Source organism: Protopterus annectens, chromosome 6.part0, assembly GCF_019279795.1.
Source record: "Protopterus annectens isolate FY-2018-M chromosome 6.part0, PAN1.0, whole genome shotgun sequence".
Classification (NCBI taxonomy): domain Eukaryota; kingdom Metazoa; phylum Chordata; order Ceratodontiformes; family Protopteridae; genus Protopterus; species Protopterus annectens.
Genome location: NC_056737.1, coordinates 219004436 through 219017464, shown reverse-complemented (window position 1 = coordinate 219017464; position 13029 = coordinate 219004436). Strand labels below are relative to the sequence as shown.

The window sequence follows — 13029 nt, the reverse complement described above, 5'->3', positions numbered from 1 at the left end:
CCTAACATACCTGCACTAAGTTCATCATAGTATTCACAGCGGCAGTGAGATTAGGGGAGGGTAATAAACTGCTGGGATATCAGTCCTTGCAGCACACTCTGGATGCAGCTCACTAGTTGTCTCTGGCACACTCCACCTGCTGTGTAGCATCCACTCATGGTGGTCTGCATATGTCCTGCACAGCTTGACTGCTATAATATTATGGTCTGAAGGGTTGGGTGTCCTTCAGAGATATTCTCTTCTTTACTACAGTGTCTAATGGTTGAATTGTTAACTTGTATGGTGAGTATGAATTTGTCCACCCTTGCTTGTTCATGTACCATATTACTGTAGTGTTGCCTGTCTGTACTCGTAGGACTACACACCCATGGCTGGGAGATAGACTGAGGGCCAGGATGAGAGCTATCATCATCATGATATTATCAGTACTCTTTAGTGACCTGACTTACAATGACCATGAGATTTCCACCTTTATACAAGGCATCAGGGGTACAGTGGCTTCCAAGTGATAAAAATGAAGATGTTTATATCACTTGTTTTCAAGCAGTACTGTCATTTTCTCACACGGAGGTGCACTAACGTAGCATCAGAATGCATGCTGCTATGTGCTCTAGTAACCTCAGGTATTCTGTTGCTGTTACTTGGAAAATAAATCCAAAACGTATCACCCTTTTACTCTGAGTGAGGAAGGCTCTGCACTGAACAGTGCCTACACTGGGAATGAGGGAGGATTGCTAACCAACCCATTTCCTGCACTCCCTAACTTTCTCTACTGCCTACTGTCCATTCCCATTCTGCCACTTCTTTTTGCCACCTAAGTTCTTCCCACCTGGCTTCTCTGCTGTTATCCACACTTCCTCCTAAAACATTCCCAACTTGTCGTTACCTGGTCCTGATGCTCATCTCCATTTCATCATTTCAACTACCACTTGCTCTACCACATTGTTGTTCCTACCTTTCTCCAATTTGCTGCTATCTATCCCTTTCCTCTATACTTTAACAGCACTCCTCTGCTGTATAGTCTCTGCTCTTACACTGTCATCTCTCCTTTATCATTACTACCCTAACCACTTCTGCAGATGGGGTTCTACTCTCTATCTACCCATGTCCCCTTGTGGAAACTCACCAGTCTACTTCAAATATCTCCATCTTGGCTAACTTAATCTCTCATCAGTTCTACAACTCTCTGCATCTACAACTGTCTGCATCCCTGTAACCACACTGTCCAACGTCTGTATTCTCCTGAAAGTATCACCTTCTGAGGTCTCTATTCCCTTACAAGCTGCACCCCAACCACAAAGATCACTCACTCTCACCACAAACCCACACTTACACCATCTCTACTCCCATTCTCTCATCTAACATTTGCCACACATTCTATGTCACTCAAGCCCCTAGTGTTCTCTATCTGTGCTAACCTAACCCAGGCTAAGCACACTGCAATGCATTTATTAATTGCTCAGTGCTTACCAGAAATGTTATCCTCTGTATTTGGTCTCTTGTCAACATATGTTGCTTCAGTCAATTTCACAAACAGTAGCCCAAAGTAGCCAGCCTTGCAGACTCCCTTTGGGGGCGACTAGCAGGCTGCCTCCTGGTGCTGAAAATTCAGTGACTGGTTCTTACAAGTTAACCTACACAACATACTTCCAAGGAGAATGGTAGTAAATATAGTCCTGGTGCTCCTTGCCAGTGCTCGAATGCACTAACACTTGCTGGTCAGACTTGGTCCACAGCTTGTTAGTGCTTTTTGATCAGTCCTGTTTCACAGACAGCCCTGCCAACTCTTTCTGCATAAAGGGGAATATTAAAATGTCTCTAGTCTAGGGATACTTGAACAGCTCTGAACAGTGCTACTTGGAAAGTAACAGCACTCGATGGAGTAAGGAGTGCTACTAAATTGGAACACATACCACAAATGGCACATTTTTGTTCCTCTCTGTTCCTTGATCAGCGACAAATGAAAGGTGGTGTTTCCAAGCTCCAAAAGCATGGTGAGAAACGGCCTACCCTCTTTCCCTGTTAGCACTAATGAGCTTAGCAATAGAATGTCCTTTTATGTGACTGATCTCCTTGTTAGCGGCTACTTGACAGGGCTTTAGCTGGCTTGCTTTCTTTACCTACTAGAGAAAAAATGTCCACTAACCTTCTCAGCAACTGTCTGGCAAAAAAAAGCATATTGGAAAGGGACTATACATGAAAAGATTAAAATAAATCAGAAACTTACTGACCTCTTAAGCTACAGCATAGTAATGAATGAATGTGCTTCATGAAACAGGCAAGGCAAAACACTGCTTTTGTAACAAGTAACATGCCACAAAAAGCCCACACACAGAATGATGATAAAAAATTAGTCAAACATCATTACCGCAGCATTTCTGATATGCTAAAGAAAGAAACTTTTGCAGATGTGTTTACTGTGATGAGTGCATCATATGATTTTCCCTGCATCCTCCTTCTTCAACCTTACCTTTTTTGTTTGTACTAGCAAATGAAGGCTTTATTTACAAACTGCCTTCAGATTATTTCTCTCACTTTACTGTAATGCATCCTTATAAAACTAATACTGTATACCTTAGCTACACCACTGAGTGACTCAATACTTAAACCCCATCTCCTTCTAGTCCTTACCATCTATACTCCCCCCCCTTTCTCTTCTTAAGACCGTTTCCTTCACTCTGTTGACTCCTGTACATTTCCTCCCCTCCTTTATTTTTATCCTCTTTGCTTTATACCTCTTTTCACTCTCTCACCTTGATTTACTTACATGTTTTGGGGGCTTATCTTTCTCTTCCTTATGTTGTCCTATTGCAAATCCTCCTTTTTTCTTACTGTTCCCTATGCTAAATTTTATCATTTATTAATTTACTTTACTGCATGAATATATGTAGCTATGTATTCATCTTACTATGTATGCATTTTTAATGTTTTCATTATGGCATGAATGTACTCATATTCTTATTACTTGAATGTAACTTTGTTATTGCTATCTTTCTGTGTCGAGCTTTTCTCCTTAGGTCTCCACTGAAAATGGGCCACTGGCCCAGTTGGACTAACCCGGTTAACAAAAGACAAGTAAATAAATAAATGTAAAGAATTAAGGATCATCACTAGTTCTGTATGGTTTTCGTCTTGACTATGTTCCAGACAAATTAGACTCTGACAGCAGTCTGTGCATTGGATGATTGGGTAAGGGGATGGATAGATGTGGGAACAGAGTGCAAAATTATGTCATCTCCTACCTTCTTTGTCCTTCCGTATAAGCAGGTTACCCACAATGCTACCAGAAAAAGAGGCCAGCTGTAGCGTCACTCATTAGTAACAGGCAAAAATCCAAGGCACTGAAAACAACCACCAGTTAACATAACCATCTGCACAACCCCACTGCAGCATACTATCCTTTACACGCCGGATGGTCCCCTTTTCATGGAGTGTGTACATCCTTTATGTGCTTTGTTGTATGTTGTCATGTAGCATGCTGTGGACACTGTTGCTATGTTTCCATTTCTCTGTGTCATCATGTGGACATTGCGTCCATACTGCTAAGGGTCACGGCACACAGTAAACAATTTCAGCCGGTTTGTCTGCATTACCTTTGTGGTACATTGTTACTTTACCATTTGGGGGCAGGGCTGAGTTGGTTTTGGCCAGCAGCATATCAGCAATCCATATGTCAACTTCCAAACATGATTCCTTCCTTTCCTGCTCAAGCGTATCAATGGAAAACGCTAAGTATCTTGTATATATATCAATAATATATGTTCTCCTAACTGTCTCTTTCTAGTCAAGCTCTCTAATCCTCTCTTTGTTTAGTATTCCCTCCGTCCTTCATACCAGCCTGGTTGCCATTCTCTTTACCCTACCAGTATACCTCACAGTCCTCCAAAACTGTATGCAGCATTCCAATTGTGGTCTTAGCATGGCTTAGTTAAGAGGTGCTACCAATTTTCCAACCACGAATACCACTGTGTATGCACCCTGACATTCACTATGATGTTGCTATCACAGTCTTACAGTAAGTCCAGTGTTCATACATTCTGCGAAATTCCAAAAAACCTTCTTTTGTTTCATGTTTATGAAACCAACTCTTTCTTCTCTAGTATGTGTCATCCCTTGGTTATCATTCCCCGGAGGCATCATCATACACTTGGAAGAGATTAAATGGATCTGCTATAGCTTAGGCTACAGTTTTAGCTTCTTCAGGTCCTCATCAGGTTAGCACCTTAGTTAGATACTTTTCTCAACATTAGTGACAGCTGGAAAAATTCAGGCCCATTTTCCAGGGTCTGCTTTTACTTACTCCCAAACTTACCATGAGAAAATATCCAAATGTTGTTGTTCTACCACTCACTGGACCACCAGAATGAATCAGAAATGATGTCATACAAAGCAAACTTTTTTTCCAGTAGAGATTCACCCCTGCAATCCCAAATGTAGGAAGTTCTACCCCCATATTTTTGATTTCTATGTGTACTAATGCTGGAACAACATATGGACAAGGAAATAACTGTATTGATCTTTTCTACAAGCTCATGTGACCTCAGTGATAAAATATTTGGAGTGTGGGGAACAGCTCCCCATGGGGGGATACAGAAGGGAATATTCCTCTGGAAAAACTCATTCAGAATACTTGTTGTTCCTTAACTGCCAAGCAGTCAATTCAGTAATAAGACCACAGCTGGGAAAGTAGTTGGTGGAAAGCTGGAGTTTGTTGAGTCAATTTAAACCATCTTTCTATGCTTTCTAAGTGATCAGCAATGGACATTTCACTGTGAGTGGGTTACAGACTGACCCTTGTGAGAGAGTATTTGTCATCTCATCAGTTGTGAGAGCTCCTCTTCATTGCCACTATTTGCTCCTTGCTTTCTAATAACTCCACCACCTACCTGCACCCCTCCCACACACACATTTTCACAAAAACAAACCTGCAGAAGGTGACCAGGTTAAAGTCTTTTGTGAAGAGAACACTGATCATGTTCCTCGGCTTCTCTTTGTAAACTCCTCATAGAGCTGAATCAATCTAGTTACACCAACATTCTCTTGCTGTGAATTCTTGCTAGAATTTAAGTAGCCCATTCTGCTTCAGGAACCTTGATTTAAAGATCATTTTCATTGTTTGTCCCACCACTAAAGTGAGGATCCCTGGCTAACAGTTGCCTCAGCTACTCCTTGCTCCATCTCTGTAGACGAACATCACAACGCTTGCTTCTAGTCACCCCCATCCTTAGAGACCTACCAAGGTGATCTACTAGAGCTTCAGCTAGTAGCTCAAAAGTTTTCTTGAAGAGTTTTGGTGGGATTCTGTTAGTGTGCTCCACCTTGTCACTCTGGGAATATGACAGTTCTGAGCGCCAGGTCTTCAAACTGCAAATATACTGCGGCTTTGCTGACAACGCTGATTCAGTAAAACTGAATTTGCTGTTTCCCCGCTGCTGCATGATCATGGAGTTGGACTATATGCAAGTTATGGGTGTGTGAATGTGGAATTTGGTATAGCTGAGGTTTGCATGTTTGTCCCTCAAAAAATAATCTTAAATCCATTATCCCTTGGTGCCTCTAATGCTTTCATTACCTCAAGTGGATGTTACTACCCTGTCTGGCTCTCTTCTATCCCTTCTGTCTTTCTCTCCTAACCTGATTTCCTGCTTTCATGTATGTTCCTCAGCAGGAAGTTAAACATATAAGTATATATAACATATAACTATATAACTATAACTATATATATATATATATATATATATATATATATATATATATATGGTACTTTTCCGTTAAACTCCTACCACGCGTCTTGGGACCCGGACTGGCGTGCACTTTACTTTTAGTGACTAGAATTTACTGAGCTCCATGACAAATAATGGTAAAAAGGTATGAAATGGACTATAGAAACTAGATTCCTCCTTTTCTGTTGATAAGGCTGACAAATCAAGCAGTAGGGGACTGGCTGTCAAATGGAGACGAATGTTATTTATTCAGGCACAGATGAACCGAGGTTTCTAGCTGCACTCATACACAGCCGTTGCTTTTGACTAAGTTCTAAGCTTGATATTAGAAAATCACATTCTGCCTCTCAACAAACTTTACTACACAAATTAACGACATTATGTGGGTCCCCTTAGTCACCCATGTTTACATGCACACTACCTTGTCATTAACGCTGTGCATAAAGAAATATTTCACAGTCGCGTGGCCAGCAAGGCAGAAACCAACAGCGAAAAGTACCGAATTGGGTCCCTTAGGCAAAGCTCATGACTCCGCTAATACTTTTCTGTGTCCTTAGACAACTCAGATATTACCTGTTTTGACTGAAGACTTTTGAAATATTTTACTTGCTAGTATTTTAATCAGTGAAAACTATTTCCGAGCATAACACATGAGTATTTTACTTTCTTTAATGCATTGCGATATACATTAGATTTGATGTAACTCTGTACACTTAGGCAAATGCAATGACAAGACTTAAGAAAGCAAGGAGCCATTTATTAGAAAAAAAAAAGTAAATTATTGTTTTTGTAACGTTCAGGGCAAGACACGCCAGTCAGGGTCCCAAGACCCATGGTAGGGGTTTAACGGAAAAAGTACTATATATATATATATATATATATATATATATATATATATATATATATATATTTATATGTATATTTAAACTGCAATATGTTCTGATGAATTACATTTCTGTAATCTGGCCTGTATGATCGAATGGTTGCTTTATTGGTTCTCCATCCTGAAACTGACAAGAGCTTTGCTTTTTTTTTTTTTTAACTTGGGTCTCTAGTATAAAGCAACCTTGCCAAGCTGATCCAATCCACTTAACAAAGATAATAAATAAGTAATCTATACTCTACACTGAGTTGCACACAAAAAGTGCACAGTTATCACTTTGTACTACTTTATTTGCACTATTTCTCAATATCTTCATCACAAAGTCACCTACAAGTCTGCTGTTCATCTTAGATAAGATGAATGTCTCCTACTTTGGCATATAACTCAGCTCGTCATCAAACAGATTTCAGCCACATCCTATGGTATCTGCATTAACCTGCTCTGCCACATTCTGGATATATATTTTCATTTTCTTTAACATAATGAAGCTTAAGGAAGGCTAAAGTGAGGAAAACAATGCATTTGCAGGTATTGGTTATTTCTTGAAGTGACACTAGCTTTCCTGCTTCACTAGGACTAGCCACTGAACATATCCATTCTAGGTGCCTAATGGAATCCAGCATTTAAGGTGCCACTGTAGCAGAGCTGCAACCAAATGGTTATCACCAGTTCACAGTTCTGCAATTCAATAATAGATGTGCTTATTTCAAGCCCACAACAGTTATGAGCAGATGGTGTTAGAATGTCTGCAGATAACTTGTGCACTCCCAGCCCAACTGTAAAACAGGTGTCAGAATCTAACCTAGAAAATTAAAGTTAGGGTTCCAGATTTGCAATGAATATCAATAATGGAGCTTAATTCATGTATCAGTTTTGGAGGTAACCTGCATTCTTTATTTGCAATACATTTTTTTCTTTTAAACCTCTTTTTAGTGAATTTCCACATGGAGAAATATGACAAAGACAGAAAGAAAACAGGTACATGCAGTTTTTTAAATACCTGTGGACTGCCGGAATTTTGCCTCCTTCAAGTAGTATAATGCTTTATCGTAATCTCCCAAGTGGTAGTAGGCGACTCCAGAGCGATAGAGGGCTTTGAAGTTCTCTCCATCTTTCTTCAAGACTTTCAGGCAGTAGTCCTTCACACGCTCATAATTTACTAGTTCTGCCTGAAGCAAGCAAGCTGCAAAACATAAATAAAAAAAACTGTCACCAACACAGCAACCAAGATGGAGGTTCCTGCCCCAAAAAGCATTTGATGAGAAGCATTTGTGGATACAGTTTCTGCCTACCTCACCGCTGTCTGCAGTTCCACAGATATTGAGAAGTATAGTAAGTAAGAGTAACTGAAAGACCAGGGTAATACTGGAGTGTTCTGTTTGGGGTTGCAGTATTAACTCTGGGTTCAACCTGATTATGTCCTGGAGATTCTGCTTCTTAGACTAGTTATCTGTCATTTCCCTGAAAGCAAACCTTTTTCTTTTTATTTTATTACCCTTTTTTAACTGGGTTATTTCTCTGGTACATCATTTTCAGGTTCAGCTTGATGGTGTACAAAGAAATCACATCAACCAAAAACAGCACAATTTATCATTACAGACAATGTTTATATAACTAAATTAGCAATGTCAAAACTATAACAACTTAGAAGATTAATCTTCTCATAAAAATCACCATGGAACATGATTTTATTTGGGTTTTATAGGTTCATAGCTGAATATTAGGCTAACTGCTCTGAAGGGCTATTTTAAGCCTAAGCAATAACCTGAAGTCAGAATCAAATCCTGTACCCAAATTCTGTACCTAGTGTCTATGATGTAAATACCTTAACCATTATGCCAACCCATATGTGCAGTGAAAGTTTAATAAACTTGACATATTAGGTTAAAGAAAGAGAAAACAGAGGCTTTTGGTGTGCACCATAATGCTGGGTCTGTGAAAACATCCTGTTTCTGCTGGACAGTTCAGGACAGGATTAGAACTCTCACAGCTAGTACTGTTTGACAAACATAACTTGTCCAGGCTGCTGGACTTGCTTGGAGGCAGTCAATGTCCTCCTTAGGTGTTTTCCTGTGCAGCTCTCCTATTCTTACCTGTCTACCTGTAAAAGAAACAAAATACCTATGAGAATTCCAACCACGATGGAGATAACATTCACTTAAGCGGCAAGCTAGCAGGAAGAAAAAATGTGGGGTGGAGCATATTCTTACCTGAAAGAAAAAAAACTGGAAGGATTAAAATTAGTCTCTGTCATCTTAGAGATGAAAGAGAACCAGCTAGCATGAGTATCAGTAGCTGTTTTGAAAAAGTCTGTGATTTAATGTCATGGCCAGCAATGCCTAGAGACACAAAGATGCACAACAAAATCTCTGACCTTGACTCAACTGTGCTAACTGTTGGAGACCAGAAGCCAATCACCCAGCTGAGGAAGGACCTTGACCCTTTTGACACACAATCATCCTGCATGCGATCGGGCTGAATGGCTGAGTCCTGAACTGATAAATGGCTCTGACTTACACACATGGACGTGGAGGAACATATTACCTTCTTATTTCTATCCACATAAAGACACAGCGGAGGTACAAAAAGCATATCCAGCCCACCATTTACATAACAGAGAAAACAGACTGCAGCATGGCCATGTAGACTGTTAAGGTTGGGGGGTACAAGTATTACACTCACTTAAACCCAAAATATGCCAGATGTTGCCTTACTTTTGACACTAATATAAATGTGAGTAAATTTCCCTTAGCTCACTGTTCCTTGTGGATGTGCTGAATTTCTATTACTGAGTAGGGTTCCTGGACTTCCTTCTTTAAAGTCATCTTCTAACATGCAGGGGATTCTGTCAAAGATAAAAAGTGAATGGATGAGAAAGCAAACTGCTAGCTTTTAGCTACCTCCATGATCCAAGGATCTGTGATGAAGTTTTGCCACAATAAAGCATAGCGTGAGCTTTTGCCTCAGAGAGATCACCTCTGCAAGGAGATGACTGGCCTGAGACTTGGGACTGCTACTACTCTAACTGCACTGATGTACTTGCCATTTGCCTCAACAACCTACAACCATCCTGTTTCAAGTCAAGTGAAGACTATTCACTATCCTGATGTGACTATTGTACTTTCTAGTGGGAGCCATGGTCTCTAATGGTTCTTCTGTGGGTTTGCAAAGGTGGAGTGTGGAGGCTAAGAACACATTTTCACAACACAAAAGGTCTGCTCTTTCTTTTTCATTGCACTCCTGTGGTCAGAGTATCATTTAATTCTAGTTGAAACAGCAGGATCCTTTTAAAAGGAATATGCATTATCATCACTTGGACTTCCTAAACAAAGGGGGTTAAGTGAATTCAGCTGACCATGTGTGTAGCAGTGCCAAACCCAACCTGCAGGAATGTTTTGTCCATGGCGCCACATGCTATTTGGTCCATTAGTAGGCTCTGTGTACTGGCTGTACCTAAATGACCCTTAAGATAATCTTTCTTGTTTTTTGTCCAGTAGCTTTTTAACTGCCTTGACATCTTCATCCATTTGGTCACACTGGAAACATAACACCAGACTCACATTATTCAATTCCCTCAAGCATGGGGGGATGCATATACCTACTTCTTAGGCCTCTACAGAGCCTTAAACTCTTGATCACAAGGAAGGGTGGTTTAAGCTTGAAAATTAGGGTTTCTCTTTAACACCTGTACCAACCTGGTTTGGTTAGACCTGGAAATTCCTGCTTATATGGAGCAATCATAGCCTGAATGGAAAATCTGGCAAGAAAAAAAATTATAAAAATGGTATGATCCACAACTGTTCATTCTGGAAACAACACTTTGCCAGACACTAAAAAGCTAATCAAAGGGTAATATAATCATTATTACACCCTCAAGCTTGGAGTCATCTGGAGGAGGCACCCTCCTTGTCAACACAGTCCTCCATGGCATCATTATATCACAACAGTCTGCATTCAGCATGTTTATACACGGAATTTCTTTACATTTTTGATAACTATGTCTTTGGTCATGCATGAAGGTTTATTTTTTTTGTAAATATAAATATGCTATGGAAGTTGTTGCTAGGAATACTACCTCTAGGTTTTCTCTTAGAAATAAAAGACTGATTAGACTACTAGCTCCGAAAGGGAAAACCTCAGTGGGGACAGTGGTGGGGGTAAGGGCTGGGAGAGTGGTTGTATCTGAAGAACTGCCCACACTGATGCTAAATGTGCTGATGTTTGAACATCAGATCTAGGCAGAAGAGAGAGAAATGACACTAGTGCCAGCAACAGTGAAGCTGTTCACCAGGATGGATGCTTCCTGGTCTGATATTATTGGGGGATGGCATAATGGTTTCTTCACAGACACAAGGTATAGAGTTTGATTCTCACCCTTGAGGGAAATTGGCTAGGCCTAAAATGTCCCAAAAGGACAGCTAGCATAGTACTTAAATATCAACTTATAATAGCCATAAAATCCACTGGTGCACAACCGGGGGGGAGGTCAGGCAGAAATCAAAACCAAGGCTGGCAGTAATCTAATGGGGGAGGTCAGGCATTTCATTACAGCTACCAGCTTATCACACCATGAGAGGGAACTCTGTCAGAATAGATCTAATTATCAGAGGGGATGTAATCTGTCAAACTGCATACTTTGGAGCTCTAGGTATATTAAGAAGCTCTCATGAGAAATATGTTTGATCCTGACATTTTGGAAACATTAGGACTTGTATACCACTTGTCTTGCAGCTGACACATACTGCTGGACTACTAACAAGAAAAAATAAGTGACTTAAAACATCAGATCCTGTTGTTCATCAGTAGGTGAATCAGTATTGGGGTATATAGAGCAGGCTAGTGAGGCCTTTTTTATTATTATCCTTTCAGTAGTGGGGTATATAGAGCATGCAAGTGAGGCCTTCTTTACTGTTATCCGTTCAGCATTGGGGTATATACAGCATGCAAGTGAGGCCTTCTTTATTACTATCCTTTCAGTATTGGGGTATATAGAGCAGGCTAGTGAAGCCTTCTTTATAATTAGCCTTTCTTATGATCGCAGCACTCTTAGCTTTCACAATTTTTCTTCTTTCTTCCATCTTGGGCAAAAGTGACAGAGAGGAGGTGATTGCATCCAGCTTCTACAACTTTCCCACCATCAAGGAAGGCATCTTAGAGTCATATGGCACCTCTTTCAGGTAGCCTTGCTCTACCTTTTACAAATCTAACACCTTCTGGTGGTGTTGACACAGGGACCTAAACAGATGAGGCACTTCTGTTGAGAATCATTAAAGGGAATTTTTCTCCCACTGGCACACTTGTCTTGGGAGTTGCGACTGGACTGATAAAAATATTGTATATAATTTGGTTTCTTAACAATTTTCATTAAAAAAAATATCAACAAGTGTCCAAGCAGCCTGAAGCCATTTAAAATTAACTTTTCACAGTCTGCAGTGGAGAAACAATGGAGAGTACATGAAACTGTATCTACGGGAGAATCAGAGATATCATGTGCCAGAGCTTACACCCTGAAGAAATCTGCAGAAATTCCGTTTATTGAGTGATCCTAGATCCTTGGGTATCATGTCATAAGCAGTTCTACTGTCACAGTTCAATCTCAGATCAGACTTCTTCAAGTATTACAACAATATATTGTAGCATGAAAACATTTATGTGCAGCACGAGTATTAGCTTTACTGGTGAATAATTATCAAGGTTAATGCAGCACTCTTGGTTCTGCTCCAGTGTTTGGGACCTTCCTTGATATATTCCAGGGAATCACAGACAAACATAAATGCCTGCTTCAAATGGACATGAAACACAGAATATTGGGCAGGCAGGATGCATCAAATCCAAAAGCATCAGCTCTAATCAAATGTCAATAAATCGTACAATAAATACATTCAGAAACATTAAGCCAGGCAAGAATAACAGTATGTAAATCTATACATTAACCACAACAGAGATGCAAGGAGATTGCTGTCCCTAGCATTATGATAGAGGGCTGATTAACTTCCTTGCTATTTCTGAAAAATGACAAAAAAAAGACATAAAATGTTCCAATATTAAGCAACAGCAAGAAACTTCAAAACTTCAGAAGTTAATTCCTCTTCTATGATAGTACAGAAGAAACGAAGAAACAAACTCAGACTTGGTCATCGGAATAAGTTGGCTTTAACTTATGATAAGCACTTTCAATCAACAACTAGGCTTATCAAATCAACTTTTCAATAACTGCTTTGACCTGTGGAAAATGAATAATAAAAACCACAAAGCATCTTAAATCATGGCTGACAACCTCATAAACAGTAATGAGCCTAGACTACAACTAAAAGTTAGCCTGATTTAACAGTCATTTTTTTACAGTCCAAACTAAAATACAAACACAATAAGGAATAATAAAATGAAGTCCAGATAAACTGAAGCGCAGAACTACTAATTAAC

General features: G+C 39.8%; 1 protein-coding gene across 1 annotated transcript in view; it reads right to left on the bottom strand.

Moving 5' to 3' along the window:
- Window positions 1-13029, bottom strand: part of TTC9 (tetratricopeptide repeat domain 9) — a 664779-nt gene that overhangs the window by 271528 nt on the left and 380222 nt on the right. Inside the window, exon 2 of the mRNA XM_044073970.1 lies at window positions 7607-7789. Within this exon, the coding sequence (XP_043929905.1) occupies window positions 7607-7789 (183 nt within the window). The remainder of the gene's footprint in view (window positions 1-7606; window positions 7790-13029) is intronic.